The 13,407-nt window shown below is 58.9% G+C and overlaps 1 protein-coding gene across 1 annotated transcript; it reads left to right on the forward strand.

Moving 5' to 3' along the window:
• The first annotated feature begins 1,426 nt into the window (after positions 1–1,426).
• Positions 1,427–12,302, forward strand: GNB2 (G protein subunit beta 2). Its single transcript, XM_088142134.1, has 10 exons — positions 1,427–1,636; positions 5,710–5,827; positions 6,121–6,159; positions 6,266–6,372; positions 6,544–6,607; positions 6,699–6,861; positions 6,963–7,029; positions 7,428–7,629; positions 11,194–11,410; positions 12,063–12,302. Exons 2-10 carry the CDS (start codon positions 5,771–5,773, stop codon positions 12,167–12,169), a joined length of 1,023 nt encoding a protein of 340 aa, XP_087998260.1. The 5' UTR covers positions 1,427–1,636; positions 5,710–5,770; the 3' UTR covers positions 12,170–12,302.
• Positions 12,303–13,407: the final 1,105 nt, after the last annotated feature.

The following is a 13,407-nucleotide window of genomic DNA, read 5'->3' on the forward strand; positions in this document are numbered from 1 at the left end:
CCTCGTAAATCCTCCTGCAAGGGGGCTCTGCGCCCCTTCACTTCGGGGTCCGTCTGGCCAAACAGGTGCCATCTTGAGCTGCAGCCACCCTTCTTCCAAGGCTGCTACTCCAGGGCTCTTGCCCACCAGATCGTTGCCTTCCCCTCCCTCCTCTTCCTCCCTTCGATTTTGAATAAGGGATTTTCTGGCTCCCCCCCCCCCCGTCTGCTCTAGTCCAGCGCTTCTCAACCTTGGCAACTTTAAGATGTGTGGACTTCAACTCCCAGAATTCCCCAGCCAGCATGGCTGGCTGGGGAATTCTGGGAGTTGGAGTCTACACATCTTAAAATTGCTCTGGTTGAGAAACACTGTTCTAGAAGACTCTGGGAAGGGGGTCCCCATGGAAATTTTTCCTGCTGGGGTCAAAGGGTTCGGGGCATTATGGGCAGGAATGGCCCCCGGCCACTTACAAATGGGGCGGAGAATTTGGGTCTGGGTCTGGTTGAGGCTATGAGAACCCGAGTGGAGGCTTCCCCTGGGCCGCTGGGTCTCCGGTTATTAGGCACCCAGCATCCCCCCACCCTCATTACACTCCAGCTCCCCTCATCCCCAGCCAAGGTGGAGCAGCGCCAAGCTCTTTTTGTCTGGAGCAAAGGCGACCGAAAGAAAGCGAAGCCTCCTGGTTCCAGTGGGTCGCAGCAGCCTCCCAAACAGGCTGGACTCCAACTCCCATCATCCCCAGCCAGGCGGGTCTGAGTCATTCTGTCCCCCCAGACGCTTCCGAGAGACCCCCCCCTTGCAAGCCAGGCGGGCCTGCCAAGGGACCGCCCGGAGCACTTTGGGCTTCCAGCTGGCACAGCGGGTCAGCGCGTGCCACAGGCGGATGCCAGCCCGGGACAAGGCCGCCCCTGCGGACTGCCCGCCTGCCCGCCAGGCTGCTTCCGAGTGCGCAGAGCCCGCCTTCCATCACCTGCTGCGGCTGATGGGAGTGGTAGTCCCGCCGCATCCGGGGAGCGCCCGGTTAGGACAGGCTGTTCCGGACTGTACCACCTTTCCCGCTCCCCCCCTTTGGATGGGGCTACCCCGCAAAGAAATGAGCGCGCTCGCCCCTCCCTGGCCGAAGGCTGAGAGACCACAATCCCCAGAAGCGTCCCGCGACGCTTCCCCCCCGCCATCAACACGGCCACCCCTGGGCATTGCTACGCCCCAAGCCCCCCCGGCTGCGTGTCTGGCCCTGCCCACCCGAGGTGGTGCTGCCCCACCGGAGGCCTGTTTTCGGGGCGGCGCGGCGCCTCCTGCCCCCGCGCCCCACGGCCGGCCCGGCTGCGCCCCTCCCTTCGCTGCGCGCCCCCCCGCGGCGAGACTTGGTTCCTCCCGCTCCGCCCCCGCCCTGCGGGGAGTGGTTTCGGCCGCGTCCGAGTCTGGGCGCGGCGGGAGCCGCATCACTGGGCCGGCGGGCGAGATCGCTCCGCGCGCTCCCGAGTCGAGTCCCGGCCGCCGCCGCCGCCGCCGCCGCCGCGCGCTCGGAGCAGCGACAGCAGGACGGCAGAGCGCGATCCTTCCGCCCGGGCAGCGCAGCGAGTCCCGCCCCGGTCCCCCTGCGGCGGCGGCGGCGGCGGCGGCGCTGCGGCGGCAGCAGCAGCAGCAGCAGCAGCAGCAGCAGGTACGCGGCGGCCGGCGGGGCGGCCCGGGTCGCCCTCCTCTCCCCGCTCCCGCCCGCCCCGCCCCGCCCCGCCGGCAGCCCCCGCGCGGCGCGGCGCTGCGCCCCCGAGCGAGCGGGCGGGCGGGAAGGCCGGCCGGCCGCGCAGCCCTGCCCGTGCGCCGGCCTCCGCGGGCCGTGGCGACGCCCGCCCGTTGCACAACTCGGCGCTCCGCGGCAGCCGCCCTTTCGCCCCCGGAGGGGCGCCCGCCTCGCCCCCCGGGACGCGCCGCCCGGCCCCCGCCAGGGCGGCGCCCTCCTTCCGGGGCCGGGGTCGCCCCCCGCGCGGAGGGCCGGGGGCGCCGGGCTGCCCCGCTTCGCCCCCCCGAGGAGAGCGCGCGGCCCCTCCCGCCCCCCGGCAGGGCCCCTTCTGGTCCGGCGGGGGCGAGCGGCGGAGTCCCCGGGGCGGGCGGGGCGGGGGCGCCGGCGCTCAGGCCCGTCGGGAGCCCCGGAGTGGCCGCTCCCCGCGGGCTCCGCTCGGCTGCCCTTGACCGGCGGGCGGGCGGGCGGGCGCGCGTGCCGGCGTCTGCGGGGGCGCGCGGGAGCCCCGCGCCGTGTCTCGCCCGCGGCCGGCCGGGCCGGGCCCCTCGCGCTTGGGCGACTGCGGCATCCGCGGAGCCCTGCGCGCGGCGCCGTCGGAAGGACGTGCCCGGCCGGAGGGTGGGCTCTGCCGGGCTGCGGCGGCCCCAGGAAGCAGGCCCAGGCGCCCCACCCCGGCCGTCGGTCCTGGCGCGGCCCCCCGGAGGCAGGCGCTGGGCTGGCAGAGGCGCCCGCGCGGTGCCCGGGTCCTGGCGGGGCTTAGCCGCAGGTCGTGAGGTCGGCCGGCCGGCCGGCCTGAGCCTTGTGGGGGGACCCCAACAGTGAGCCTGCAGGAGGGCCCCGGAGTGGAGGCGGCCGGCAGCCTGTACAGCGCCTGGCACCGCGCGGGTGCCCGTCACCTGTTGGGCCCCAGAACGGGAGTTGGGGCCGAGGCACCGTTGCAGAAGGGGGCGGCGGCGGCGGGGCTCTCAGCGGCGTGGAAAAGCCACCCTGAGCTTGGAGGATGCAGCCCCAGAGCCAGAGCCAGAGCTGTCCAGAAGGGTCAGCCTCCGAGGCGTGGGGCAGGGGGAGAGAACTGAAACCGGAAATGCCTAGCTGTGAAATGCGGGCAGTGGGCACTGGGAGACCGGCAAGGCTTGCCAGAGTGCCTCCTCCCGGGCAGTGGTTCCTGAAGGAGATTATGCCGGTGCCCTTCTCTGGTTGTGGGGCGCCAAACGCCACTGCCATAGTCCTCGAGGGAGCACACCGCTTTTTAATCCCTGTGCGCACTGTTTTTAGCCACCGGATCCCCTAGAATGTCTCTGAATAGCCTGTGGGGTGCACTCCCACCTCTGCAACCTGTGCACGCATGTGCATTTCCGGGTGAGGTCGAGATGGGCCGCAAAGGGGTAGCAACGTTTGGCTTTGCAGAGTTGTCAGCGCTGGAAGTGGCCTCGGCAGGGCATCTAGAGCCATGGATCCAGGCCCCAGGCTGAGGAGGCTGCTGTAGGGGAGGATCTGGAGAGAGTTTTTTTGCTGTGAAAATGGTGGGTTTCTAGTCCTCATGGAGGAGCTCTAGGAGGGGCTTAAAAATGGCAGGAGGAAGGGAATTACTGTAGATCACTGTGCTCATTTTTTGCTGTGGCGAGGCAGGATTGTGGCTCGATTTCCCAAGCATACCTGAATGCCTTTACTTCATCTATCGGTCAGTCTAGACCAGTGTTTCTCAACCGTGGCCACTTGAAGAGGTGTGGACTTCTGGCTGGGGAATTCTGGGAGTTGAAGTCCGCACCTCTTCAAGTGGCCAAGGTTGAGAAACACTGGCCCAGAATAAGGGCACATAACTGGCTGGTGCCGTGGAGTTCAGCTGTTCAGCTGTGAGGTGGGGAAGTGAAATGATTGTAAAGTTGGATTAATGCCGCAGCTCTTACATTTGATTGAGGAGAGACGCTTGGAATGCTAAAGGGAACTTTGTGGGCTCCCGAATGAGCTGCTTGTCTGTGTGGGGTTTGGCTGGAGATTGGGGGTGCCGTCGTCCAGCACGTTGCGGGTGAGGCGGCGCAAATAAATGCAGGGTTTTTTCCTTTAGCGCAGACCGTGTTGTCAGTCTGCGAGCCAAGCCGGTTGGCAGCGGGCATAGGCTGAGGGCCTCCTTCCCCGCTGCGTTCCCGTCTGGCGCGTCTCTTGCCAGCCCGCGGACTCCCTCTTGCTCCACCCCAGGAAGGCTTCCAGATCCCCACCGCATCGGATCAGAGGGGCCTGCGGCTTCGGAGTGCGGAGCACGGAAAGCCTGTGATGTGAGCTGAAACGCAGGGCCTGGCTGCGCTCTGGTCCTCGCCCGCCTAGCCAAGCGGGGCGCCCCAGCTGCCGATCCTGCCTGACGCCGGGTCCCAGCTGTGCTCCCCAAAGAGCTTGGGAGTCCCGGCTCCTCCTTTCCGTATGTGTCTTCCCTGAGCTGGCATCTTCCATGTGTGCTCGCTCCCAGCACACCTGAAAGGTGCCCATTCGGAAGGCGGTGCCCAGCGCTCCTCGCGCTGGCGAGCCGTTTTTAAGTTCGGCTTCCTCCCGGCTCTCCCGGGGCCCCTCCTGCTTGGGGTGCCCCTTGCAGCTGGGAGCCAGGAAGCCTAACCCCAACGCTCCTTTGCACGTGGAGACGCGGCCTGGCGCGCTCTTGCCTTCTCTGCTGGAGCGAAGGGCGAGCGGGAGCGACGGAGGAAGGCGCCCTCGGCCCCTCGCCTTCCCACTTCCTCCCTGGAGCCCGGATCCATCTTGCTCTCCGGCTTTTTCATCCCGTTACCGGGGCAACCGCCTCCCGGAGCATAGAGGCAGTGTGAGTGAGAGAGAGTGGCCCGGTCGCCTTGGCAACCCCGTCGTTTCGGCTTCTCTTGGGCGGCGGGGGGCCGTGGGGGGACAGGGCCACCCCACCCTTATCCGCAAAAGGGCCGCGACGGCTCTGCCGGGGAGAGGAGGGCGGAGATGGCTGCCAATCCTGGCTCGCCTGAGTTTGTTCTCTCCCTTCCAACCCCCCAGAAGCGTCCTGGGCACCGGGGGGTGTTTTCCTGCCCAGCGGGACAGCAGCTCCCGTCGTGCTCGGGTGGGGTGGGAGGCGTTCCTGCGAGGGGCACCCGAGGAGAGATGGGCGAGGCCTCTCCCTGTGGTCATCCTGGCTGCCTGATACTGCTGCGGGACCCTTCCCACTTGGCAGGGGTGTGCGTGCATCCCTTCACCCCCCCTTTGGCACCTGTAGGCGTTTGGGGCTGCAGACGGGGGTGGGGAACTGCCAGGGCAACACGTCCCCCTGCTTCCCCTGCTCATCTCGCCTCCTCTTCCCTTCTCTGCCTGTGCAGCCCCCAGATCAGCCTTCCTTCTCCGCCCCATGCCTTGGGAATTCTTGGGGCCCAGGTTGCAATGTGGGGGGACCCCTTTAGGGGCCCTTCGAGGCGGCTCAGGAATGGGATGGTGAGCCTCCTGCAGTGGCACAGGAGGGGGGTTGAGCAGAGATCCAGAGATCCAGAACGTGCTCCCATCGAAGGCCTCCACGTGCCAGTAACAATTTCTGCCTCTTGTTCAGCCCCCCCCACCATGCCATTTGGAGAGAGAAGCACCTCTGCCGTGGACGTGGACGTGGCAACCCTCAGTTTTCAGCAAAGGGAGCTGGGTCCTTTGCCGCCTGAACGGGAGCCAGGCTGGGGACGAGCAAAGGGGAGACGCAAGGGGCAAACTCAGGCTGCTGCTTCCATCTTCTGGGGGGCTGTTCTGGGGTCCTCATCTCTCTGCTATCTTTCTGACTGCAAGTAGAAAAGTTTTTAATCCAGGCTGACCTTTGGGTTGTCAAATGGGTATTATTGCTGTATTTTTTATTACCGCAATCGCGTGCAAGTTCTTGCACACTTTTATCTGTCTTGAACACTGTTTGATGGAAAAGCAAGATATTATACCTGAAATCAGTTGTCATCATTTCCTTTTGCTCCCTTTGGATTGCCTCCAAGGTCACGATTCTCTCTCACTTGCCCCAGGCAGGATCGTGGCTAAGTGAAAGGGGCTGCTGGCCACCCCCCTGCCCCCCGAGCTGCCATGAGTGAACTGGAACAGTTGAGACAGGAAACTGAGCAGCTGCGGAACCAGATCCGGGTGAGTAACTTGGAGAAGGAGTGGGGCTGCAACAGGGTCCTGGCCCTCGCTGGGGTGGAAAATGCATCTTGGGAAGCCAGGAGACAGCCCTCAGGGCACGCCTTGTGCTCAGATGCCACCCGCGCGGGCAAAGGGTCCGCTGGCCTGTGTTCCCTAGGAATGGGAATGAAGGGGGGCGCTGGGTCTGGGAGGAGCAGGGCCTTCCTGGTGGGGCAGAGAAGGCTGCTGAGCAGCGTCATCGAAAATCTGTGCTGCCCAGGACTGAGCCTCCTCTTCCTCCTCTCGCCCCACAGGACGCGAGGAAAGCATGTGGCGATTCTACGCTGACCCAGGTGAGGCGAGCGGGCTTGGGGGAGGGTCCCTCCTGGGGAGAGGCGGCGGCACCGGGGACTCCCTGCTATGCCGCCACCGCTGACCCCTCTCCCTTCCCCACTCAAGATCACTGCTGGCCTCGATCCGGTGGGCCGGATCCAGATGCGGACGAGGCGTACGCTACGCGGTCACTTGGCCAAAATCTACGCCATGCACTGGGGGACAGACTCCAGGTGAGAGTGCCGGACAGCTGCCCGCGAGATGATCGGCACCCTCCCTCCCAATGAAGGAGGGGTGGAGGAGTTGGATGCGTCTTCTCCAGTGGTCCCCTGTCCCTGCCCCCAGCCATTGAGGCTCCCCCCACCCCCAAGCCCTGTTTCCATCTGCGCTTCTGTCCCCTGCAGACTCCTGGTTAGTGCCTCTCAAGATGGCAAACTGATCATCTGGGACAGCTACACCACAAACAAGGTGAGGCTTGAGGCTGAAGGGCAGCTGGAGAAGGCAAATGCTCGCGTTGTGGCCTTTGGGCCCCTCCCACACAATGCCATCTTCCTTTCAGGTCCACGCCATTCCGCTGAGGTCGTCGTGGGTGATGACCTGTGCCTACGCTCCATCGGGGAACTACGTGGCTTGTGGTGGGCTTGACAACATCTGCTCCATCTACAGCCTCAAAACCCGCGAGGGGAACGTCCGGGTCAGTCGGGAGCTGCCAGGACACACGGGTGAGGGAATGCCCTCCCTTCCCCAGGGACGATGGGAGCAGGGCTCCTCTGGGTCCCTTCCCTGCTCTACTTACTAACGAGCCTGGATTCTTCTTTCCAAGGGTACCTCTCCTGCTGTCGGTTCCTGACCGATAATCAGATAATCACCAGTTCAGGAGACACAACCTGGTGAGTGGCTGGACTTTGAACCGAGGGGGCTCCAAGCAGGCGGGGACAGTTTGTGTTGTGTTACTTACTAGGCAGGTTTTTGAGCTGTCATTGTGGCTAAGACCGCCGTAGGAGGGAATAACAATACTGTGCCATGGCATTCCTAGTTTTTTAGAATTAAGAAAAGTCTGCAAGAAAACACCCCGTTCAATAAAGTTCAGCCAGCGCAGAACAATTTCCCACCAGCTCAGCCGGAGCAAGTCCTCTGGACCCTTCTGGTACGGTGCAGGGCTGTCCGGGTCCCCGGCGTCCAGCTTGGCTGAGAGTATCGTACCCCAGAGAGTGGTCCAGGAGGAAAAACCTGGGTTCTGAGGCTGGGTGGGATGCACGCCTGACTGCCTGTCTTTCCTCCTTGCCAGCGCCCTGTGGGACATTGAGACCGGCCAGCAGACCACCACCTTCACAGGCCATAGCGGAGATGTCATGTCCCTTTCCCTTTCCCCCGACATGCGCACCTTTGTCTCGGGCGCTTGTGATGCTTCAATCAAACTGTGGGACATCCGAGACAGCATGTGCCGGCAGACGTTTACAGGACATGAATCCGACATCAACGCCGTCTGTGTGAGTGGACAGCCTGACCAGGGAGGGGGGCGGGTGGTTTCCAGGGGCCCAGACTCGGAAGCCGCCATCTGGCACATCGTCCGGTCCCTGGACGAAAGCATTCCCAGGGAAGAAGAGCCCATCCATTCTCCAGCTCACTTCTATGAAGTTTTTTTCCCCCCCCTAATGTTCAATCCGGGTCTCCCTTCCTGTAGCTTAAATCCATAATTCCCACTTCTGCCCTTTGAAAGACAGAAAACAAAGCTTGACCTTCCTCTTGAAAAGTCCTCTCTGCCATCTTCTCGTGGCTAATGCACCCAGTTCATCGGTCACTCGTCGTGTGTAGCGTCTAGTTCTCTGATCGTTCTTGCGGGTCTTCTCCAAACTTGTTCCAGTTTCTCTAAATCCTCCAAGTTGAAGTCTCACCAAAGCAGAGCAGAAGGGAATGATTACCTTACATGATTTGAAAATTAGGCTTCTGTTGATGCAACCTGAAATGGCACTTCCCTTTTCACGCCGCTAACTCGTCTGTAGTCAGCCACTCTCCATTTCCATGCCAGGAATTCCCTATCCTATGGTTGTGCATTTCTGTTTTATAAGTGAATTATTTTGCATTTGTCTAGTCCAGTGTTTCTCAACCTTGGCAGCTGTAAGATGTGTGGACTTCAACTCCCAGAATTCCCCAGGCTGGCTGGGGAATTCTGGGAGTTGAAGTCCACACATCTTAAAGCTGCCAAGGTTGAGAAACACCAGACTATCCAATTTCATTTCCTTATTTTCAGCCTACTTCTGTAGCTTATCAGGATCATTTTGAATTTTATTTCCATCTTCTAAAGTATTAGCTATCCCATGCATTTTTCTGTTATCTGCAATTTTGATGGATTTCCCTCAACCTCTTCATTCAGATTAGTAATAAATACATTGAAGAATATAGGAACCAGGACTGAATCTTGTGGCACCCCCCCCCCTTAATACCTCCTCCAGTTTGGTCAGAAATATTGATGCAGCTTATGATTTTCACGTTAGCCACGTATCCACTTAATTGTCATGACAGCCAGCCCACATTTGAGTAGCTTGCGAAGGAAAACCTCACTGGCAACTGTAATATTTTGCTGAAATCAAGGTATATCTGGAGCATTCCCACAATCTACTAAGGAAGTTATCCATTTAAAAAATGAGGTAAGTTTAATTTGGCAAGACTTTTTCTTGACTTCTGATGATTACTGCAATATTATCAAAGCACATACAGATAAGTCATTTTATGATTGTCTCTAGAGTTTTCCTGAGTATTAATGTTGGGTTGATTTATCCTTTTTTAAAGACAGGGACATTTGTCCTCTTCCAGTCATCTGGCACTTTACCTGCTCTTCAGGATTTCTCAAAAGTAATACAGACACCTAGTTTCTTCCATTAGCTAGTTCCTTCAGTGCCTTACGATGGAATTCACCTGATCCTGGAGATTTACCTCATCCCAACTAAATGGATATGCCATGATCAGCCTCGTGCTTTGATCCTCCCTTTTGATTCTGCTCTTCATAATTCCCTGATGAAACCATTCATTCATTCATTCATTCATATCAAATTTGTCACTGCCCATCTTGTTGAAACGACTCTGGGCGGTTTACAGCAAAGATAAAATCAATTAAAATACAATATAAAAACAATCTTAATAATCCTGTAAGTGGAGAAAATGCAGACAAAATAAAAATTGAGGAACCCTGTCTTTTCTTGGTTACCTCTCAGCCTTTTGCATTTCTCCTTGAGGAACAGATATACTTTCATTCTGAACATTTTTCGCTGACCTCAGCTCACTCTGAGTTTTTGCTTTCCCAGCACCAGTCCTATGGCTTCGGGCCACCCATTGCTCTCCTTCCCTGCGTATCAGGCCATTTTCCCATTTCCTCTAAATGTCCTCCTCGGCTTCCGGACCTTCCTTGCTTTGGGGGCAGCCAGGCTGCCCTCCTCCGCTGCCCTCCAGTCCTCTCCTCCTTGCCACTGCCTGCGAGGGGGCTTTTTGCCTCTTCTCCTTAGGAACTCCTCGTCTCCCCCCGACCCCCAGCCCCAGCCCTGAGCTTCCCTTCCCATCAGCCCCCCACCCCCGCTGTGGGATCCTTCTGGCCACAGCGCGGAGCTGACCCACGCCGGCCTTGGGGGGCCCCAATCCCTCTGTGCGGGGCTTCCCTTAACAGCAGGGTCTCCAGCCTCGCAGCCCCTTCCCCGCTGGTCTTGCTGCTCCCACTCCTCAGCGGCTCCCAACCAAGCAGAGCTGAACTTGTTCTGCCTTTATCCGTCCCCTGAAGGAGAAAGTTGTCAGTAAGACAATTCACGAAAGGGCTGTGCTTGGTGAGTTACCCCCCCAACAGAGGTGGGTGTACTTAAAAGTCCCCCAGCATTACAGCTCGCCTCTGAAGAACCCGAAGTTTGCTTTTTGAAGGCATCATGTATCTCTTCTTGGTTGGGAGGGCAGTTGTGAACATCAACCACAGTCCTTTATTTTAATCAAAATGGTCTCTATGGCCTCACTAAATTCATTTCTGCAGATATCTGAGCAGTTGTGGATATCTTCGTTAACACATAGTGTGAGTCCTTCTCCGCTTCTTTTGCTTCTGTTTCTTTTGAACACATTTTATCTTTCAGCTGCTCTTGCTGAATCACAGGAGTCATCCCACTGTGGAGTCCTTGGGGTTTATTTTATTTATTTTATTTTATTTCTATTTCAAATTTGTCACCGCCCATCTCCTGTGGGGTGACTCTGGGTGGTTTACAGTAAAAACAGAATAAATGTTAATTAAAATTAAAATTAATTAATTAATTAAAATGTACTAAAAACAAACTCCCTTTTATTTTCCTTTATGATACCTCCAAGAGGCTGATGTTAATTAGGTGTTAAGCACTGAAGATGTGACCTAGCCGGGTAACGAAACGTTTGCAAGAAAACCACCAAGCTCAGAGAGCCCCAAGGACTCCACCGTTCAACCCTGACCTGCACATATTCTCTTCATCCCACCGTGTCTGTCGTGCCCATTAAATATTTGCCTTCTTGCACTAAGAGCTCTTGCCTCCTTGTATCCCAAATGAAGGGGAGCCTTCAGGAGCCAGCGTTCTGCCTGAATTGACAGGGCCCAGTACAGCAACCCTCCCTGCCTTTGCATGGCACGGTCTTGAAGTGAGGCTTGTCCTCTGGTGTTTCCCCATCCATCCATTTCTCCCACCCCAGTTCAGTTTCAGGTTCTCTAGTGAAAAAGAGAACCCCCGGCTGGCGTGGCTGGGACTGTCTGGGGCACAGTTCCTGCCAGGATGGGCTCGCCTGCTTTTTATGCCAGGAGTTGCTGGTTCAGTCTCCAGCATCTGGTGGGGGGGTGAAGTCGTGCCTCGCCTGCCCTCCAGCAGAGAGGAGACAGGATTGAACTCGAAGGCTGAGGACCTGCTGCCTTTTGGGTCACGAAGGTGGAAAGAGTCGGGGCGCCCAGGATGGGACAAGGCTTCCTTTTGCCAAAGGGGTCCCGTGGTCCGAGCAGGATGCCTCCGTCGTCAGGGGCAGCTTGTGCTCTCACTAATGGTCCTCCCTCTTTTTTCCTCCCCCAGTTCTTCCCCAATGGGAACGCGTTCACCACGGGTTCGGACGACGCCACCTGCCGCCTCTTCGACCTGCGTGCTGATCAGGAGCTCATGCTTTACTCGCACGACAACATAATCTGTGGCATCACCTCGGTGGCCTTCTCCCGCAGCGGCCGCCTCCTCCTGGCTGGCTACGATGACTTCAACTGCAACATTTGGGACTCCATGAAGGGCGACCGGGCAGGTGAGTGGCCAGCAGGACCCCCCCCCCCGATCTCAGCCTCCAGGCCTCTCCCTGACCTGACTGCACCCTTTTTGGTCAGCAGTGTGTGGGAAAGGAGGTGCCTTCCGCCCTCGAGGGTCTGCTGGTGCCCAGTTGCAATCAGTCTAAAATCTAGGAATTCTTGGTTTTCGGAAGCTGGATGAGACCAAAGTCTGCCACGTTTGCGTTCCGTGGCCAGCCCGAGAGCCCCCACAAGGAGAACTCAAACTGTCTCCGGCTTTCCACCAGTCACAAACAATAGCTGTGGCTGGTCTTCTGGACAAATTTTGCCACCTCTGCATCTTGCAGTCGCAAGAGTGGGAGGTCTGTCTGCTCGAGGAACCTGCATCGCCTAAACCGCCTTCCCCTTTCTGTGAGGGAGGGCTTGGCTGGGTTTGTCAGGGAAGCCAGGCAAGGAAACCACAGTCCTGGGGATTTGGCCGCAGAAGGCCACGCAGTCCCACCTGTGCTGGGCACTAGAAGTGCTGCCAGAGTCTGCTAGAAAGGGGTGGGCGGAGAATATCGTGGAATAAGTGAGGGTGCAGAGGTGACCGTCTCCCCCAGACTGGCCTCCCTGGGGGGGCCTGGTGTGCTCTTCTGCTTTCCTGGCAACCAGCATTCTCTCCCCTTGCAGGGGTCCTCGCCGGCCACGACAATCGGGTCAGCTGCCTTGGCGTGACGGACGACGGCATGGCCGTGGCTACGGGCTCCTGGGACAGCTTCTTGAAAGTCTGGAACTGAACCCTGCCTTGGGGGTGGTGGGGGAGAAGGGCAGGCAGCCCGCTGTGGCCCCTCATCCAGTCTCTGCCCCCTCTGCTGGGGGGGGCTGTGGCCTTGAGCCTCTGCCCCTCAGCTGGCTGCCCTCCCCTCCCCATTGCCCCCCGCCCCATATTTCTTTTTCTGCTCCACTTTCAACATTATTCTAAGCCTGTTTCCCACCTGCAATATTGAGGGGGGAGGATGCCAGCAATGCTGCTGAGGGGGAGTGGGGGTGCCCACCTCACAAATAAAAGGTGTCGAGGGGTTATAATGCGCTGTGTGATTCCGTTGAGAGAAGCTGCTGAGTTGGGGGCGGGGGGGCAAGAAGCTGCTGCATACCCTTCCCAGGGCTGCTTGGAGCAATGGCTGCAGTGGCAGGTTTGGTCAGGCGAGGGGTTGATCCTGCCCCATTTGCTTCCAGGGTCAGTGTGGGCCCGGTAAAGAGGCTGAATCGGGCTGTCTTGGGCTCCTCCTGCAGACCAGGCCAGGGAACGTCATCAGCGCCCATCCCCAGAGGATGCTGCCTAGCCCGGGAATGAGCCCAAGGATCCAGAGTTCAGCCTTGAGCCCCAGATATTCTCTACTCCTTCCTGATGCCTTTTGGGGAAGCGCTGCCTTAAACTGGAGCCAGGAAGGCAGTAGGGCCCGACGCTCTGGGGGGGCAGGTTAGGGCCCCGAGTGGAAGACAGCCTGCTTTTTGTCAGCGTTTGCACCTGGACTACATTTCCCTCCCCCAAAGGAGGCAAGCAGAGAGGGGCACCAGTCTTGGGGGGCCAATCTTGATGAAGCTGCAGCTGACCCCCTTCCCCATACATTTCTATTCTCCTGCCTTTTCTCCAAGGAGCAACGGGCTCGTTGAGCTGCGGTTGGCCTGGGCCGAATCCAACCCTGTCCGATAGGGCAAATAAAAGGCCATGTCACCTAACGGGTATTTCTGCACTTGTGAAAAGAAAGGTGTTCTGAAGCAGATTGGGCGGGGGGGGGGATAAAAAGTCCAGGTAATTCCACAACATCTAAGCTTTTATTTCCTTGCAAACTTGCAGGGCGAAGGGAAGAAAAATCATTTACAAAAGATGCAGCAAGTGGGGAGATATGTACACAGGGGAGGGGGTTTGGCGTCTCACCCCCCTTGGATATTATACCCCTAGCGAAAGCCAAACAGTTCCTACGTACGTTAAGAGGAGAGCACAAAGCAGTCTCACGTGCAACCAGCAGACCCC

Source organism: Python bivittatus, unplaced genomic scaffold, assembly GCF_059951505.1.
Source record: "Python bivittatus isolate LINGU-HERP-01145 unplaced genomic scaffold, Pbiv_v1 ctg000370_np1212, whole genome shotgun sequence".
In the NCBI taxonomy this organism is placed as follows: domain Eukaryota; kingdom Metazoa; phylum Chordata; class Lepidosauria; order Squamata; family Pythonidae; genus Python; species Python bivittatus.

What these genes read in the sequence shown, in the direction of transcription:
- GNB2 (XM_088142134.1), top strand. Translation starts at nt 5,771, where the DNA reads ATGAGTGAACTGGAACAGTTGAGACAGGAAACTGAGCAGCTGCGGAAC. An exon ending in CACTGGGGGACAGACTCCAG is followed by an intron (nt 6,373 to 6,543) that starts GTGAGAGTGCCG and finishes TGTCCCCTGCAG; the next exon opens with ACTCCTGGTTAGTGCCTCTC. An exon ending in AGTTCAGGAGACACAACCTG is followed by an intron (nt 7,030 to 7,427) that starts GTGAGTGGCTGG and finishes CCTCCTTGCCAG; the next exon opens with CGCCCTGTGGGACATTGAGA.